The 18,082-nt window shown below is 42.7% G+C and overlaps 1 protein-coding gene across 1 annotated transcript; it reads left to right on the forward strand.

The window, feature by feature from the left end:
* The first annotated feature begins 516 nt into the window (after positions 1–516).
* On the forward strand, positions 517–17,880 carry LOC143127021 (uncharacterized). Its single transcript, XM_076288322.1, has 4 exons — positions 517–721; positions 11,150–11,441; positions 12,082–17,129; positions 17,816–17,880. Exons 1-3 carry the CDS (start codon positions 517–519, stop codon positions 17,069–17,071), a joined length of 5,487 nt encoding a protein of 1,828 aa, XP_076144437.1. The 3' UTR covers positions 17,072–17,129; positions 17,816–17,880.
* The last annotated feature ends 202 nt before the right edge of the window (positions 17,881–18,082 follow it).

The raw sequence follows: 18,082 nt of genomic DNA on the forward strand, positions 1-18,082 counted from the left end.
AAAGACAGGTAAAGTTGAGTGTCGTCTGCATAACAGTGATAGTCAAATCCATGGGAGCGAATGGTATCACCTAAGGAAGTGGTGTAAATAGAGAAAAGCAAGGGTCCTAATACTGATCCCTGAGGCACACCTGTGGTGAGGTCATGAGACTTAGATACCTGTCCCTGCCAAGACACGTTGAAAGAACGCCCTTTAAGGTAAGATTCAAACCAGTCAAGAGCTTTTCCAGAAATTCCCAGTTCAGATAGTATAGATAGGAGAATGTCATGGTTAACAGTATCAAAGGCTGCAGATAAATCTAGTAGAATTAATACTGATGACTGAGCAGAGGACTTAGCTACTCTCAATGCTTCAGTCACAGACAGAAGAGCAGTTTCAGTAGAATGACCACTCTTGAAACCAGACTGCATAGGGTCTAGTAGATTATTCTGATGAAGAAAGTCACAAACTTGCTTGAAGACCACTTTCTCCAAAACCTTTGACAAGAAAGGAAGGAGGAAGAATGAAGATCCTCGGATGACGGCAGCTTCGACATCGGCGTCGAGCCGGGAACTTCTTGCCAGCCACGGACACTTCTGCGACATCAGCCGGGGCCGCTTCCTCCAGTGCTGGCAGCTCTCGTCGGCTGTGCAGGGCTGGTCCCGCTGGTCGCCTGCACAGGTCCCGCGCCGGGCCGGAAGGTCCTCCATCCTCCGCAGTGGCGAGCTCAGCGAGCTGGCTAGTCCTTAAAAGTACCATTGGAACATCCGCTAAGGTTCGCCGCCATCTTGCTGGTCTGGTCTTCGGCCTTCTTCTCCATCTTGATCTGGCGTAGATCTTCGCGCCCCGGGAGGGGCCCATCCCACTTCTGACACCAATGTAGCGATCTCACCCTCTGACAAGATTCACCTTTGGCCAGGACGGCCATTTATTGGACACACGTAATGTCATACACTGTCATCACCACTGGTCTGGTCTGGAACCTAAACGACAAAAGCAAACAAGTTTAACAGTTATACCAAAACAATACAAGGAATGTCTGCAATTGTACAACTGTTCAATACAACTCATTTATTTAAGTGAAGTTGTTACATTACATTAGGCTGACACATTTTTAACCTAACGACTAACATCGTAAACAGTTTAAGCTTTAAACAATTCTCTCAACAATTCTAGGACAATAAAAATAGGTAGAGTATAATCCAATTGTTGTAGCCTACCATCAAGCTACTGGTAGTTAAGCTTAAATACTAGCCTATAGTATTAAATTGCAAACAAAGCAGAATTCTGTGTTTTATTGTTTTCAGTTTAAGGATAGTTGATAGCTAATCATATTTTTTACATATAAAACGTTAACAGCTTAGAAAACTTTGCAGGCAATGGGTTTGTTGTTGCTGTTGATAATCATATGAGTAAGGACGGATCATTCTGATACTAAGTATCTTGATAACCAACTGCTATAACTTGAACAGCTTGCTAGGTCTGTCAGCCACATTTTTTCCTACAGATTACAATGTACTACAACTGGAAAGCTTGATTCTCGGGCCAGGCTACACTTTAATTTATAGACCAGAACAATGCAGAAATGAGTAGGCTAAGTAAACATTGTAGCCTATGTTGACAACACAAACATTATAGCTCAACTTATGTAGTGTGTTTTAACAAGACTTTAGTAGTATGGTCCATTTCCTAACAGTAGCCTATTCATGGCTTTCATAAGGTCCCTTTCCACAGGAGTATTAATAAAGCACCAATGCATTCATAATCTAGGTGCTTGATTGTATACACATGTGGAAAGGGACCTGATGAAACCCATCAATAGACGAACTATAGCATACCGTGATAGTGTTTACTTAGGCTACGTAAGAATCAGGAGCGTAGAATGAAAACGTAGCCTGGCCTATTTGATAGGCTACACAAACAAGCGGTGTACAACGTTAAACATTTGTTGAAATAAAAACAGGAGCATATTTGCTAGCTTTAACTAAAATGTGAACGGTAGAAGCTATAACGTTATGACCAACAAGTAGCTAACGTTAGCCTATTCATGCCATGAATGAAACTCATGATGGGTTTCATCAGGTCCCTTACAGTAGCCTAGGCTAAAATCAATGCAGTCTGCATTCATAAGCTATTCTAGGTGCTTGATTCTGCCGAAAGTGACCTGATAGAACCAGAGCCTAGTATCTATATGCCTAACGTTACTTCTCTGGTTTACGTTAACGTTGTAGTTAAAACGGTGATGGTTAGTAGGCCTATGAACTAATGCACTAATTAGTGCATTACGTTTGATTGTCGTTCGCTATCGAAACCTACAGCTAAGGGACCGTTCGTTATTTATAAACGGGGTCACCGGAGGAAAATAGGGGAGGGTCATGTCTTTTTATTCTTTGTTGAGGGGAGGGTCACCTAACTTTTTTTTGTCTAGGAGTGAGGGTCACCCATCTTTTGTATTAATGAAAACAGCAAAAAATCAAAGTGGCTTGTTTGATTGTTGATTTCTGTCGCCATATAACGTTCTCTTTCGTTCCATAGCTCTGTCAACATTGAGCAATGAAAATAAGGGAGATTTCCTGGGTTTACGCAAAATACGGAAAATGTCAACATTCGTCCCCATTAACGTTGGAAGGGTTGGAGCAACAAAGTAGCCTACTTTATTCACGCCTAACAGCCTATATCCATTTGGTCAACTTTATCCAGCCCTAAAAAAGCTAAATTTAACTTTGGTTTACTTGTAGTTTACCTAACTTTAAACAGTGTGCATGCTTAACATAAAGCATATGTGCTTCATTCACATCCAGCTCTAACGTTTTGACAAGCATTTCTACAAATTGACCTTGTTCCTGCCCATCTCTAGCTTTGCTGTCTCCATCCTTTCTGTTTTTGTTGTTTGCAAAAAAATATATATTATTTATTGGTAACCAGCAACAAGTGCAATTTGTTATTCGCTGTCATTCTCTCTCCTGCCAACAAAAATGTGTTACGTTCCAAGTAGCAGTGCGTAATTCTGCTTCATAAAGTTGAACAAATACATTTGGTCATATAAATAGCCAGTTTATGGTCTACAGTGTAGTTGGTAAGTTATGGTAGGCCAACTTGGAGTGAATATACAGGGGGAATTCTTTGTCTAGCTGAGTAGCCTGCCAGGTGCGCACGTAGGCATAGCCTACGGCCGAACACTGCAAGCGCTAATAATTCGTGCTCTCACGACAACCACGTCGTTAACTTAAATAGGCCTAGGTTAACGTCACTCTGAGTTTGCATTCAAGCAAGCAAAACGATGATTTGAATACATCTGTTTCTCTGGAAGGGCAAGGGGTAACAACAGGACAACACAGAGACAGGCCAGAATGCAGGACTAAGGAGTATTACACGAATATGGGATATTCTACGGGAAAATATATTAAAACGGCAAGACAGCGGGGAAACGTTAAAATGATAAACCCGGAAAAAGTTGGCATGTTAGGTATTTTTCGGTCCCTGTGATTATTTGTGAAATTGTGCATCACGGCCTTTTCAAGTCATTTGAGAAGGAAGGAGTGTAGCAAGCTCCCAAATTGACGCTCGTCTGAGAAATTGAGTTTTGGATAATGTTCAGCTTCGGCAGCTTTACAATGACTGAGGAAGCCTAGAGACGAGTCCATAGCAACAAGTTCATGTGTTGAATTTGTTATTACCCAGTGTACTTTGTTGAATGGTCTCAATGCTTTATTGTTTTATTTCATGTGAATAATTACTAGAGGAGTAACTTTTCAAGTAGGCTAATGCAGTTGCAGGAAGTGTGCATTTAGTTTCCATTGTGTTTCCACAACAATGTTAGTGAGTAAATCTACTGAAATGGCCACCATCTTGGTGAAGTGTGATGTGTAAGATCAGAAAGCAGAGGTTGGTTATAAAGCGGTGGCTTATGTTGATGGGTTATCATAGCATAGCATAGCATAGCGCGTAATAGCGTCGGCGGAAGACATCGACAATTGGTCAGGGAGGGTCATGTCATTTTTGAAAATGCTGATGGAGGGTCGTTGAAAATTATATAGCAGGCAGGGGAGGGTCATGCAACTTTTGATCGAAGCACTTGAAATCCCTCCGGTGATCCCGTTTATAACGAACGGTCCCTAATTGGTCATTGTAAAGTTGACGACATATTAACGTTGATTAACATTTGGTTTCTTTACATAATACATATAAACGTAGCAAGGTGCTAACGTCAACTATTTCACTAACGTTACCTAACGTTAGTTTAGTTATTTGTGACCCATCATTTCATACGCTAACGTTACATAATGTTTGACGACATAAATGACTCAAATACCAAAAAACCGGAACACTTACCTTGTCTCTAATTAGAGAAATGTGCCTCTGAGCAAATAAGTGACCACGGCAGCGGTAGCTTGCATTCAGCTGTTAATTGTTTTCAGCTGCAGGTCACGTCATAATGCTTAAAGTTGCCGCCATGGAGGTCAATGTTAAGTCAATGGGAATTTATTGCTCTTTTATCGTAAATATCTCAAAAAGTATAAAGTTTACAAATGTAAAAATTACATTGTACAATTGTCCGTTACAAGACCTTTGTAGGAGTGTTTGAATGACGTCAAACGGTTCAGTGGTTTTAGTGTCATTAAATGTCAAATTCGGTCGGAAGAAGAATAATAATATTAAGAAGAACAGTGATAATAGTCCATTAGTAGTCTGGTCAGTTTGGGGCAAAAATGGGGACAAGGCTGCAAATTATGATTAACATTTGAGCCAATGTTTTTCTGTTCATTTAGGGCCAAATAAAGAAAAAAATGCAAGGAGCCCAAAAAATTAGGTGGAGGAAGGCCCTGAAACGGCCACGCCCACGCCCACTTTTTTGACCTGGAATTTTCTATCTCGGCTCCTGAAGGTCGCAGAGAGTTGGTCTTCGGCTTAAAAGATGCGGAAATGTCACATTTATATTAGTGTTATGAAGAAACATAAAACCTTTAATTTCTGAGATATTTGTGAAAAACCTTTTATCACTGAATCAATCAGTGCCCAAGCCACCTTTTTCTGTAAATCTGCTCATGAAAGCAATGCAGTTTGTTTGGGCAAAAGCTCTAAATCTACTCATGGGGCCTACTAATGCTTAAGTTGATTAAGGCTCTTTGTTAGAAGATGAGGACCCCAACAACCTTCTAAGAAACAATGTAAACAAAGTGAAAGTCCAAAAATGATAGGTTTTTGTAAGGTGACAGCAGTTATCACACGTGATGAAGACCATGGAGCGCCTGGTCTTGTGCATACTAAGACCCCAGGTACGCCATGCACTAGACCCGCTACAGTTTGCATACTAGGAGAAAGTGGGCGTGGACGATGCCATCACATATCTCCTACACAGGACGCATTCTCACCTGGACAAGGGGAAAAGTGCTGTGAGAATCATGTTCTTTGACGTTTCTAGTGCTTTTAACACCATCCAACCCCTCAGACTGGGTGACAATCTCCTGCAGATGGGTGGGGATGCTCAACTAGTATCCTGGATTGACAGCCTACCTGACAGAGCGGCCACAGTTCGTCAGACTGAAGAACTGCCTCTGACACTGTGATCAGCAGCACCGGAGCTCCACAGGGAACTGAGCTCTCTCCAGTCCTGTTCACCCTGTACACGTCAGACTTCTGCTACAACACTGAGTCATGCCACATGCAGAAGTTTTTGGATAATACTGCAATTGTGGGGTGTATCAGGGATGGGCAAGAGGAGGAATACAGGAGCCTGGTGGAGGAATGGTGCAAACTCAACCACCCACAACTCAACACTGCTAAGACCAAGGGGATGGTGGTGGATTTCTGGAGGTCTAAGCCTGCTCTGCTGCCAGTCACCATTGAGGGGGTCAATGTGGAGGTGGTAAACACTTACAAATATCTACACCTGGACAATGAACTGGACTGGTCATTCAACACTGAAGCACTCTACAGGAAAGGGCAGAGCAGGTTGTACTTCCTGAGGAGGCTGCGGTCCTTCAATGTCTGCAGCAAGCTCCTCCCCTGGATGTCTTACCAGTCTGACTCTGTTGTTGCCGTTGCCTCTGCTATGCTGTTGTATGGGGAGGAAGCACTAACAAGAGGGATGCTGGGCGACAAGACAGGCTGGTAAGGAAAGCTGGCTCTGTTGTGGGAGCTGAACTGGAGTGCATCACTTCAATATCAGACAAAAGGACCCTAAACAAACTAATCAACATCTTAGACAATGACTGTCATCCACTCCACAGCACTATCATGAAGCAGAAGAGCTTGACCAGTTGGAGACTACGCTCACTGGCATGCACAACTGACAGACTGAGGAAGTAATTTGTCCCCAGGGCCATACAACTCTTCAATGCTTCACGAAAGGGAAGTGAAGAGATCGACTTCTCTGCTTAGTCTATCTGCCTCTCCACCCTCTTCTACACTTTTATGACCTCCTATAACAATGTTGTGTACGGACTGTCCACTCACCCACAATGTTACTGCTTACACTGTCTACACTGTTTACAGGCTATACTAGCCCACATGCACAACCCCTCCCTCCACTGTGGACTGTGGTCTAACTTCATACTTGACCAATGGCTGATATCCTATCACTTCAAACCTATCCTTGCACTGCTGCTATAATTCTTATATTACTATGCTTACATTTATCTCTTATATTGTCCGTATTTAATGCTGGTCTCTTGACTCTAGACTATCACTCCACTGTTTTTGCACTTATTTGCACTATCACCATGACACACACCTCATAGAGCAAGAGTTACGCAAGAGATTCATGCTTATACATCCTTCGTACATTCACGTGGATCCTTGATTTAGGGGCAGCCGTGGCCTACTGGTTAGCACCTCGGACCTGTCACCGGAGGGTTGCCGGTTCGAACCCTGACCAGTAGGCACGGCTGAAGTGCCCTTGAGCAAGGCACCTAACCCCTCACTGCTCCCCGAGCGCCGCTGTTGATGCAGGCAGCTCACTGCGCCGGGATTAGTGTGTGCTTCACCTCACTGTGTGCTGTGTGTGTTTCACTAATTCACGGATTGGGATAAATGCAGAGACCAAATTTCCCTCACGGGATCAAAAGAGTATATATACTATACTTGATTTAGTATCTTTTACTGTCCTTATGATAAAAAGTGGAGTTGTTATTTTATCATCCTGTTTATGTTGTAGTGTATGTTGTGATGTTTTAAGTTGGGACCTTGAATTTCCCATTAGGGGATCAATAACTTATATCTATCAATCTATCTGTTATGTACCTTCCTCCAAGTTCCTGTGGTGGATTAAAAATGAAAACGTTGGACACATTTACATGACATTTTTCATGTCAAGCACATGCCAGTTCAGTCAAATGGAGATCATCAAATCAGGGAACAGCAGAACTTTGGGGGCCTCAGCAGAACACTGATTTTTTAGTACACAAGTTAAACACAAATATAGTCTGATAAACAATACAATACAGTTGTTTCGAACAAAAATTCAACAGTAGAGGCCAACTACATTTCTTCTATCCCAGATTCATCTGATCCATCCAAGTTAATTTGGTAACTAAATTCCATAGATTTAGGTGGTTCTCAAAGCTAAAATACAGATTTTTGCGACAGTTCTTATTAATTTTTTGCATCAATATTTAAAATAAATTAAGGTCATTTAGGGAGTTTGGTGGTTCATAACATTGATATAAGATGAGATTCATACCTAATAAAAACTTAATATGATTCTCTGCAACCTTCAGGAGCTGATACATGAAACGTGGCCTGTGCACCATGCAAAAACTAGTTTTTCGTGAATATCTCAAAAAGTAAAGGTTTTACGGCTTATGCTTGTTCATAACACTAATATAAACGTGGTGTTTCTGCATCTTTTAAGCCCAAAACCAACTCTTTGTGACCTTCAGGAGCCGAGATACAGAATTATGGGTCTAAAAAGTGGGTGTGGCCGTTTCAGGGCCTTCCCCCACTTAATTTTTTGGGCTCCTTGCATTTTTTTGTTTATTAGGCCCTAAATGAACAGAAAAACATTGGCTCAAATGTTAATCATTTTTTGCAGCCATTTGCCCTAAACTGACCAGACTACATTGCATTTACATGCAATGCAATTAAGAAGAACAGTGATAATAGTCCATTGCATTTACATGCAATGCAATTATGTTACTTGTGTTTGTGTGTGCAGTGTATGCGTGTGCTTCTGGACAATTGAAAACAATTAACGTTAAGACAGGGTGGAATGAATTCCGCCACAACCCTAACTAATCATTAGTGCATGTGTATGTAACAACTGTTAAAAAATTTAAATATCAAAAAATATTATTGCATAATTTATTAACAATAATTCATAAACATATTTTAAATATAGGTTAAGTATTTTTATTAGAACTCACAAAATATTTATGAATTTACATTTCCAGCATATAACTAACTGAAAAATCATCACAATTTCACTTCAAACAGGGGATGCAAAAATGTGCTGCATATGATCTCTTTATACATTTACAAATTATGTATAAAAGGTGAGGCTAACTTCAACCATGAACCAAGGGAAAGCTAAACTGGTTAGTCTTTGTATAATACTCCTGGGTGCAGTGAATATAATTATTCAGTAAATGTTTACAAAGACCGTAATCATAATTTACTCTCAATATTCAACTATGCTGACAAGAATGTGAGGGAATGACTATACTTGAATGGTATGGAGCACCGTGCCACAGAGAATCTCAGGGGAGTAACCTGTGAGAGATAAGGAATTAAGTGTGCACAATCACTGAGACTATAACAATACGCACATAAGGGTGGGGTGTGACGTCTTATAGTAGACAATAGCCAAGCCTCTTGCTTGACCTATGTTTCTTTTTAATAAATTGAACAATAAAACCCCTCCCGGATGGTAGGATGAATATAAAAATGTAGGTATTTAGTTTCCCAGATTTTATTGTGACAGAGCTTTTTGTGTTTGTTTGTTTTCTTTTGTTTTGTTTTTTGAAAGGAGGAAAAACATATTTTTAAACAATATATTTTCTTTTTTATTGTATTCCCTATATGTACAGTATTGACAGTAAAACATATTATATATAACTATGTAACTACTATATGACTACTAAAACTATAAACATATTATAGACAATTATCAAGTATTAACCACTTGTAAAGCATGTAAATGTCTGGATGTCTCAAAATGTTATGCAGCTGAAAAAAGAAAAAACTGAAGTAATTATATATATATAGTTTGGTAAAAAGGAGGAAAGACTTCGGCTTGCCGCTCTTTCCTTGACTCTCTTTGGATGAAAGCAAAGGATACTGTTAAAAGTATTGGTGTATTAATTGACAGTGATTTAAATTTCAACAGCCACATGCAAGCGATAACTAAATCAGCTTTTTAGCACCTTAAAAATATTGCCTAACTTCAAGGGCTGATGTCAAAACATGACTTAGAAAAACTCATTCATGCATTTATCTCCTGCATAGTTGATTACTGCAATGAGCTTTTCGCAGGCCTTCCTAAAAAGATCATCAAACAGCTTCAGGTGATACAAAATGCAGCAGCTACGGTTCTCACACAAACAAAAAAGAACCACGAACCACGAATCCACAATAATTAAAAAAGTTTTGTAGCGTAACATGTCCATATCCATAAATTGACCAAACATTGGTAAAAATGGAACTTGAAATCGGGCGGGTGGACTATATAGTCTATCTTAATGAAAACTTAACAGTTTCTGATTCATTGGCTGTTATGTAACACTCTGTCACATAATGCAAACATATGTGAGTGCTTAGAAACATACCACATTTGTGTCTTACCCTAGATGTGATTAATCATCGGAGATGTTCCATTGATTTATGATTCTGTTGCATAATAAGCCTCACCCTGCTGAATGTCTCCGCTCTCTAAGGTGTTTCAATGTGTTACCGGTTGAAAGGTTTTGTGAAAGGTGTTGTTGCGATAGGATACAGAGCCAAGCCAAAACTAGATTGTGAAGATAGCTAAGCTGTGTAGGAGTGGATAATTCGATGGGCAGACGGTGACAACGTCACTCAGAACCTGCATGATGTATTGAGGACGCAAAAGAGAACCAAAATAGAACAAGTCTGACAAACAGGAATGATGGGCAGGGAGCATCTTTTCGTATGAGATGGAGTATTAAATGGCCAGTATCCTCACCTCCTCACTCAGACAACTAGGACACTCAGAGAGGACAACAGGGTTACATTATACTCAGTGGCCTATTGACATAGGATTTTTCACCAAGGACTAAACTTTACAGGTAGGCTCTTGGTTGTCATTTCTTAGAGAGACACACTAAATATTTGATAAGACATAAGACATACGACTTTACATTACTTTCTTTAGATTAAGTTATTCAACATGGAAAATAAATACTTAATTACTCAAGTTGATAAACTCTTAAATTTCACCCAAATGGTTTACTCTTAACACAATTTTATTTCTGATAACTTATTTGTAATGCATGTATTTATTTAGTGATAAATTTGAGTTTGTAGAAATCTTTGTATACACACACACAGACAACGATATATATATCCTTGTGGTGCTGGTGCCTTAATTGGTTTGGTTGACTATTGTAGGTATTGTGGTGTATTGTAACCATGTCTTTCTAATTTCAGACAAACTGATACACATGGCTATCTATATGCTGTCCATAGGTCAGTGATATTTCTTGAACACTTTTTAATTCTATAACTGTTAGACAGCTAGGCTACATGCTGCAACACAGGTATGAAATATATTATGTCTTATTGACGTTGTTGTTTCAATGAACATGAATTGTAGTTTAGGCAACATCAACTTAGTCGAGGCATAAAGACCCCTGGATATCTTCATTAAGTTCTTAAACATTTGAACCAGCTGATTAGCCTAATTAGTTCGCTTGCCACCACTGGCTAGACACTGCAGTCAAAAGGTTAGCGGTTTGGCCATCACGCCCCCAAAGCAAAATTTCGCTGGCCGGAATTCTCGAGGTGTTTCGCTGTGTGGAAACCCATCGTAAGACTTGTGCCATGATCTCAAGTAGACCTAGCTGTCTACCTCCACTGCTTGTCACCCTTCAATACGTTGATTGACATTATGTGGTCAATGTCCTCTGCATTGAAGCTTGTCCCCTATTTCATCCTGATGTATTTCTTAATTTCCATCAATAAGATAACTAACTGATTACTTCTTTCTGTACAGGTCTTGCCCTGCTACTAATGTGTTTTCCCATCAAGGGTTTACCAAGCCAGCGCAACTCCAACATTGAGTTCTACAGCGACCTAGAGCGGTCACACCTATTGCTAAGTGAAAGAGGCTCTCGCACTGTGTTAGACTCCAGAAACAATGGTCACACAGAGAATGGCCTGCTTGAGGAGGATTCTGAATTCATATTGGTCACTCCAACAAGCAGGTTCAGCCCCAAAAGTGAATTGCATGACCTTGCATCAAAGGAGGAAGGCCTATTTACCAAGAAGAAGTCTTCAGACACCCTGTCACGATTCCGGCGGGAAACTGTAGAAGGTTCAGGACAATCAGAAGGTAGCCAATCAAATATTTCTATACAAGTAAACTAAGGTGTTCATTTCCTAAGATACCCTCGTGCTTGTCAGTTTTTATTCTCGTTATTCTGTTTGCATTTACACTCATAAAAGTAAAAGTAGAAATCACACTGAAATCACTTTTTGATTTTTCAGGCACAACAACAGCTACAACAACAACAGCAGCGGCAACGACAACAACAACAACAGCAGCACCAACAACAACAACAGCAGCACCAATAACAACAACAACAACAGCAGCACCACCAACAACAACAGCAGCGGAAACGACAACAACAACAACAGCAGCACCAACAACAACAACAGCAGCGGAAACGACAACAACAACAACAGCAGCACCAACAACAACAACAGCAGCGGAAACGACAACAACAACAACAGCGGAAATGACGACACAAACAACAGCAGCGCCAACGACAACAACAGCAGCACCAACGACAACAACAACAGCAGCGGCAACAACAACACCAACAACAGCAGCACCAACGACAACAACAACAACAGCAGCACCAACAACGACACCAACAACAGCAGCACCAACGACAACAGCAGTTGAAACGAAAACAACAACAGCAGCGCCAACAACAACAACAGCAGCACCAACAATGACACCAACAACAGCAGCACCAACAACAACAACAGCAGCACCAACGACAACAACAACAGCAGCGGCAACAACGACAGCGGAAACGACGACACCAACAACAGCAGCACCAACAACAACAACAGCAGCACCAACGACAACAACAACAGCAGCGGCAACAAAGACAACAACAACAACAGCAGCACCAACAACGACACCAACAACAGCAGCACCAACAACAACAGCAGCGGAAACGACAACAACAACAGCAGCGCCAACAACAACAACAGCAGCACCAACAACAACAGCAGCGGAAACGACAACAACAACAGCAGCGCCAACAACAACAACAGCAGCACCAAAAATGACACCAACAACAACAGCGCCAACAACAACAACAACAACAGCAGCGCCAACAACAACAACAACAACAGCAGCACCAACAACAACAACAGCAGCGGAAACGACAACAACAACAGCAGCGCCAACAACAACAACAGCAACATCAGCGCCAACAACAACAACAGTAGCACCAACAACGACAACAGCAGCGGAAATGACAACAACAATAACAGCAGCGCCAACAACAACAACAGCAACAGCAGCGCCAACAACAACAGCAGCGGAAACGACAACAACAACAGCAGCGCCAACAACAACAACAGCAGCACCAAAAATGACACCAACAACAACAGCGCCAACAACAACAACAACAACAGCAGCGCCAACAACAACAACAACAACAGCAGCACCAACAACAACAGCAGCAGCGGAAACGACAACAACAACAGCAGCGCCAACAACAGCAACAGCAACATCAGCGCCAACAACAACAACAGTAGCACCAACAACGACAACAGCAGCGGAAATGACAACAACAATAACAGCAGCGCCATCAACAACAACAGCAACAGCAGCGCCAACAACAACAACAGTAGCACCAACAACGACAACAACAACAGCAGCACCAACAACAACAACAGCAGCGGAAACGACAACAACAACAACAGCAGCGCCAACAACAACAACAGCAGCAGTGCCAACAACAACAACAACAGCAGCGGAAACGACAACAACAACAGCAGCGCCAACAACAACAACAGCAGCACCAAAAATGACACCAACAACATCAGCGCCAACAACAACAACAGTAGCACCAACAACGACAACAGCAGCGGAAATGACAACAACAATAACAGCAGCGCCAACAACAACAACAGCAACAGCAGCGCCAACAACAACAACAGTAGCACCAACAACGACAACAACAACAGCAGCACCAACAACAACAACAGCAGCGGAAACGACAACAACAACAACAGCAGCGCCAACAACAACAACAGCAGCAGTGCCAACAACAACAACAACAGCAGCGGAAACGACAACAACAACAGCAGCGCCAACAACAACAACAGCAGCGGAAACGACAACAACAACAACAGCAGCGCCAACAACAACAACAGCAGCAGTGCCAACAACAACAACAACAGCAGCGGAAACGACAACAACAACAGCAGCGCCAACAACAACAACAGCAGCACCAAAAATGACACCAACAACATCAGCGCCAACAACAACAACAGTAGCACCAACAACGACAACAGCAGCGGAAATGACAACAACAATAACAGCAGCGCCAACAACAACAACAGCAACAGCAGCGCCAACAACAACAACAGTAGCACCAACAACGACAACAACAACAGCAGCACCAACAACAACAACAGCAGCGGAAACGACAACAACAACAACAGCAGCGCCAACAACAACAACAGCAGCACCAACGACAACAACAACAGCAGCGGCAACAACAACACCAACAACAGCAGCACCAACGACAACAACAGCAGCACCAACAACGACACCAACAACAGCAGCACCAACGACAACAGCAGTGGAAACGAAAACAACAACAGCAGCGCCAACAACAACAACAACAACAGCAGCACCAACAATGACACCAACAACAACAACAACACCAACAACAGCAGCGCCAACAACAACAACAACAGCAGCACCAACAACAACAACAGCAGCGGAAACGACAACAACAACAGCAGCGCCAACAACAACAACAGCAACAGCAGCGCCAACAACAACAACAGTAGCACCAACAACGACAACAGCAGCGGAAACGACAACAACAACAACAGCAGCGCCAACAACAACAACAGCAACTGCAGCGCCAACAACAACAATAGTAGCACCAACAACGACAACAACAACAGCAGCGCCAACAACAACAACAACAACAACAGCAGCACCAACAACAACAACAGCAGCGGAAACGACAACAACAGCAACAGCAGCGGCAACAACAACAACAGCAACAGCAGCGCCAACGACAACAACAACAACACCACCAACAACAACAACAGCAGCGGAAACGACAACAACAACAACAGCAGCGCCAACAACAACAACAGCAGCACCAACGACAACAACAACAGCAGCGGCAACAACAACACCAACAACAGCAGCACCAACGACAACAACAGCAGCACCAACAACGACACCAACAACAGCAGCACCAACGACAACAGCAGTGGAAACGAAAACAACAACAGCAGCGCCAACAACAACAACAACAACAGCAGCACCAACAATGACACCAACAACAACAACAACACCAACAACAGCAGCGCCAACAACAACAACAACAGCAGCACCAACAACAACAACAGCAGCGGAAACGACAACAACAACAGCAGCGCCAACAACAACAACAGCAACAGCAGCGCCAACAACAACAACAGTAGCACCAACAACGACAACAGCAGCGGAAACGACAACAACAACAACAGCAGCGCCAACAACAACAACAGCAACTGCAGCGCCAACAACAACAATAGTAGCACCAACAACGACAACAACAACAGCAGCGCCAACAACAACAACAACAACAACAACACCACCAACAACAACAACAGCAGCGGAAACGACAACAACAACAACAGCAGCACCAACAACAACAGCAGCACCAACAATGACACCAACAACAACAACAGCACCAACAACAACAACAGCAGCGGAAACGACAACAACAACAACAGCGGAAACGACGACACCAACAACAGCAGCACCAACAACGACACCAACAACAGTAGCGCCAACAACAACAACAGCAGCACCAAAGACAACAACAGCAGCGCCAACAACAACAACAACAACAACATCACCAACAACAACAACAGCAGCGGAAACGACAACAACAACAACAGCAGCGCCAACAACAACAACAGCAGCAACAACAATGACACCAACAACAACAGCACCAACAACAACAACAGCAGCGGAAACGACAACAACAACAACAGCGGAAACGACGACACCAACAACAGCAGCACCAACGACAACAACAGCAGCACCAACGACAACAACAACAGCAGCGGCAACAAAGACAACAACAACAACAGCAGCACCAACAACGACACCAACAACAGCAGCACCAACAACAACAACAGCGGAAACGACAACAACAACAGCAGCGCCAACAACAACAACAGCAGCACCAACAATGACACCAACAACAACAGCACCAACAACAGCAGCGCCAACAACAACAACAGCAACAGCAGCGCCAACAACAACAACAGTAGCACCAACAACGACAACAGCAGCGGAAATGACAACAACAATAACAGCAGCGCCAACAACGACAACAACAACAGCAGCACCAACAACAACAACAGCAGCGGAAACGACAACAACAACAACAGCAGCGCCAACAACAACAACAGCAGCAGTGCCAACAACAACAACAACAGCAGCGCCAACAATGACAACAACAACAGCAGCGTCAGCAACAACAACATCAACAGTAGCGTCTACAACGACACCAACAACAGCAGCACCAACGACAACAATAGCAGCGCCAACAACGACACCAGCAACAGCAGCGCCAATAACAAATATAGCAGCGCCAACAACAACAACAACAACAGCAGTGGCAACAACAACAACAGCAGAGCTAACAACGACACCAACAACAGCAGCGCCAACAACAAATATAGCAGCGTCAACGACGACAACAACAACAGCAGCGCCAACAACAAATATAGCAGCGCCAACAACGACAACAACAACAGCAGCACCAATGACAACAACAACAACAGCAGCACCAACGACAACAACAACAGCAGCACCAATGACAACAACAACAACAGCAGCGCCAACGACACCAACAACAGCAGCGCCAACAACAAATATAGCAGCGCCAACGACGACAACAACAACAGCAGCACCAACAACAACAACAACAGCAGCACCAATGACAACAACAACAACAGCAGCGCCAACAACAACAACAACATCAGCGCAAACAACGACACCAACAACAGCAGCGCCAACAACAACAACAGCAGTGCCAACAACGACACCAACAACAGCAGCGCCAACAACAAATATAGCAGCGTCAACGACGACAACAACAACAGCAGCGCCAACAACAAATATAGCAGCGCCAACAACGACAACAACAACAGCAGCACCAATGACAACAACAACAACAGCAGCGCCAACGACACCAACAACAGCAGCGCCAACAACAAATATAGCAGCGCCAACGACGACAACAACAACAGCAGCACCAACGACAACAACAACAGCAGCACCAATGACAACAACAACAACAGCAGCGCCAACAACAACAACAACATCAGCTCAAACAACGACACCAACAACAGCAGCGCCAACAACAACAGCAGTGCCAACGACGACACCAACAACAGCAGCACCAACGACAACAACAACAACAGCAGCACCAACGACAACAACAACAACAGCAGCGCCAACAACGACAACAACAACAGCATCGCCAACAACAACAACAGCAGCGCTAACGACGACAACAACAACAGCAGCACCAACGACAACAACAACAACAGCAGCGCCAACAACAACAACAGCAGCATCTCCAATGACCACTCCACGTTACATAGTTACAATGAGCTTTGTGATGACCAAAACCTACATTGCTGATTACAGCAACCCCAAAACTGAAGCTTACCAGATGCTAGCTGCTTCCATTGTTAGCTGGGTAAGGCTAATTTACAATTACTGTTTCAGTCACTTAAAGTCATTTGATTTGCCTAAAATACAAAAAATGTTTTACCTTTGAGAAGAAGACATTAAATCAGACATATATATATAATATATACATATAATAAGTAAGGGATAATGTATAGAACACCGGTCATTATTGGGAAAATAACTCCCGACAGGGCAACCGGACCACGACGCGCAGCAATGGCATTTGCTGAGAAACAAATAGTTTGGAACACCACACGCTGAACTTGACTCAAACATTCTTTAGAACACAGCGGATGAACTCTGCCAAAGTGCAGTAACTGCATTTTTTGTGAAATTCACTTTTTTACACCAATATAAAATGGCATATCCTCCGTTCAATCAAATTTTCGTAGATACTGCACGTTGGCTTTGTAGGGCAGAACTGTCTGCTTTCACTTTTGAATGAAGTTCCAGTCCTTGCGTAGTGATATGAAATACCTGAATTAGAAGCACAAACTCCGTTGCCATTGACAGCGGTCATTATTTTTTTCAGAGGTCCTTTCCTCGGAAATAATGACCGCTAGAACCCATTCAAGTCAATGGAGCGTTCTACTTGCCTTGTGAAGAGCCGTGTAATAAGACAGATAATATTGTTTGTAATGCTATAAGACTGGATTCGTTCCCAATAGCCTAATGATAATTCTGTGTTCACAGTCCACACCAATCTACCAAGCGAAATATGGGTCAAGGTTCTTCCGAGTCGTTGTCATATCGCTGAGGTAAGTTAGGCCCTACTCATTTTTTCCAGCAACAACCAGTTATTTTGCGTATGGTAATGGCCATGGCTATGATCAAAGTCGACCGTTCAACAAACACATTCATAATGAGTTTTATTTTCTCTCTTTTTCTAAAAAGGGCCGTGGCCCGTTATCGCGCAGACAACACAGAGGCAGAGATGAATGTGGAGTTTGATCAGTCTGT

This window comes from Alosa pseudoharengus, unplaced genomic scaffold (assembly GCF_046254945.1).
Source record: "Alosa pseudoharengus isolate Yale_2024_CS ecotype anadromous, Long Island Sound unplaced genomic scaffold, YU_APseudo_1.1 YU_APseudo_1.1_scf_17, whole genome shotgun sequence".
Classification (NCBI taxonomy): Eukaryota; Metazoa; Chordata; class Actinopteri; order Clupeiformes; family Clupeidae; genus Alosa; species Alosa pseudoharengus.

Excerpts from the sequence above, each read along its gene's own strand:
- LOC143127021 (XM_076288322.1), top strand. The coding sequence starts at position 517 with ATGACGGCAGCTTCGACATCGGCGTCGAGCCGGGAACTTCTTGCCAGC. Across the intron at positions 722-11,149 it reads CGAGCTCAGCGAGCTGGCTA|GTCTTGCCCTGCTACTAATG; the intron begins GTCCTTAAAAGT and ends CTTTCTGTACAG. Across the intron at positions 11,442-12,081 it reads AAGAAGTCTTCAGACACCCT|CAGCGCCAACAACAACAACA; the intron begins GTCACGATTCCG and ends AAACAACAACAG.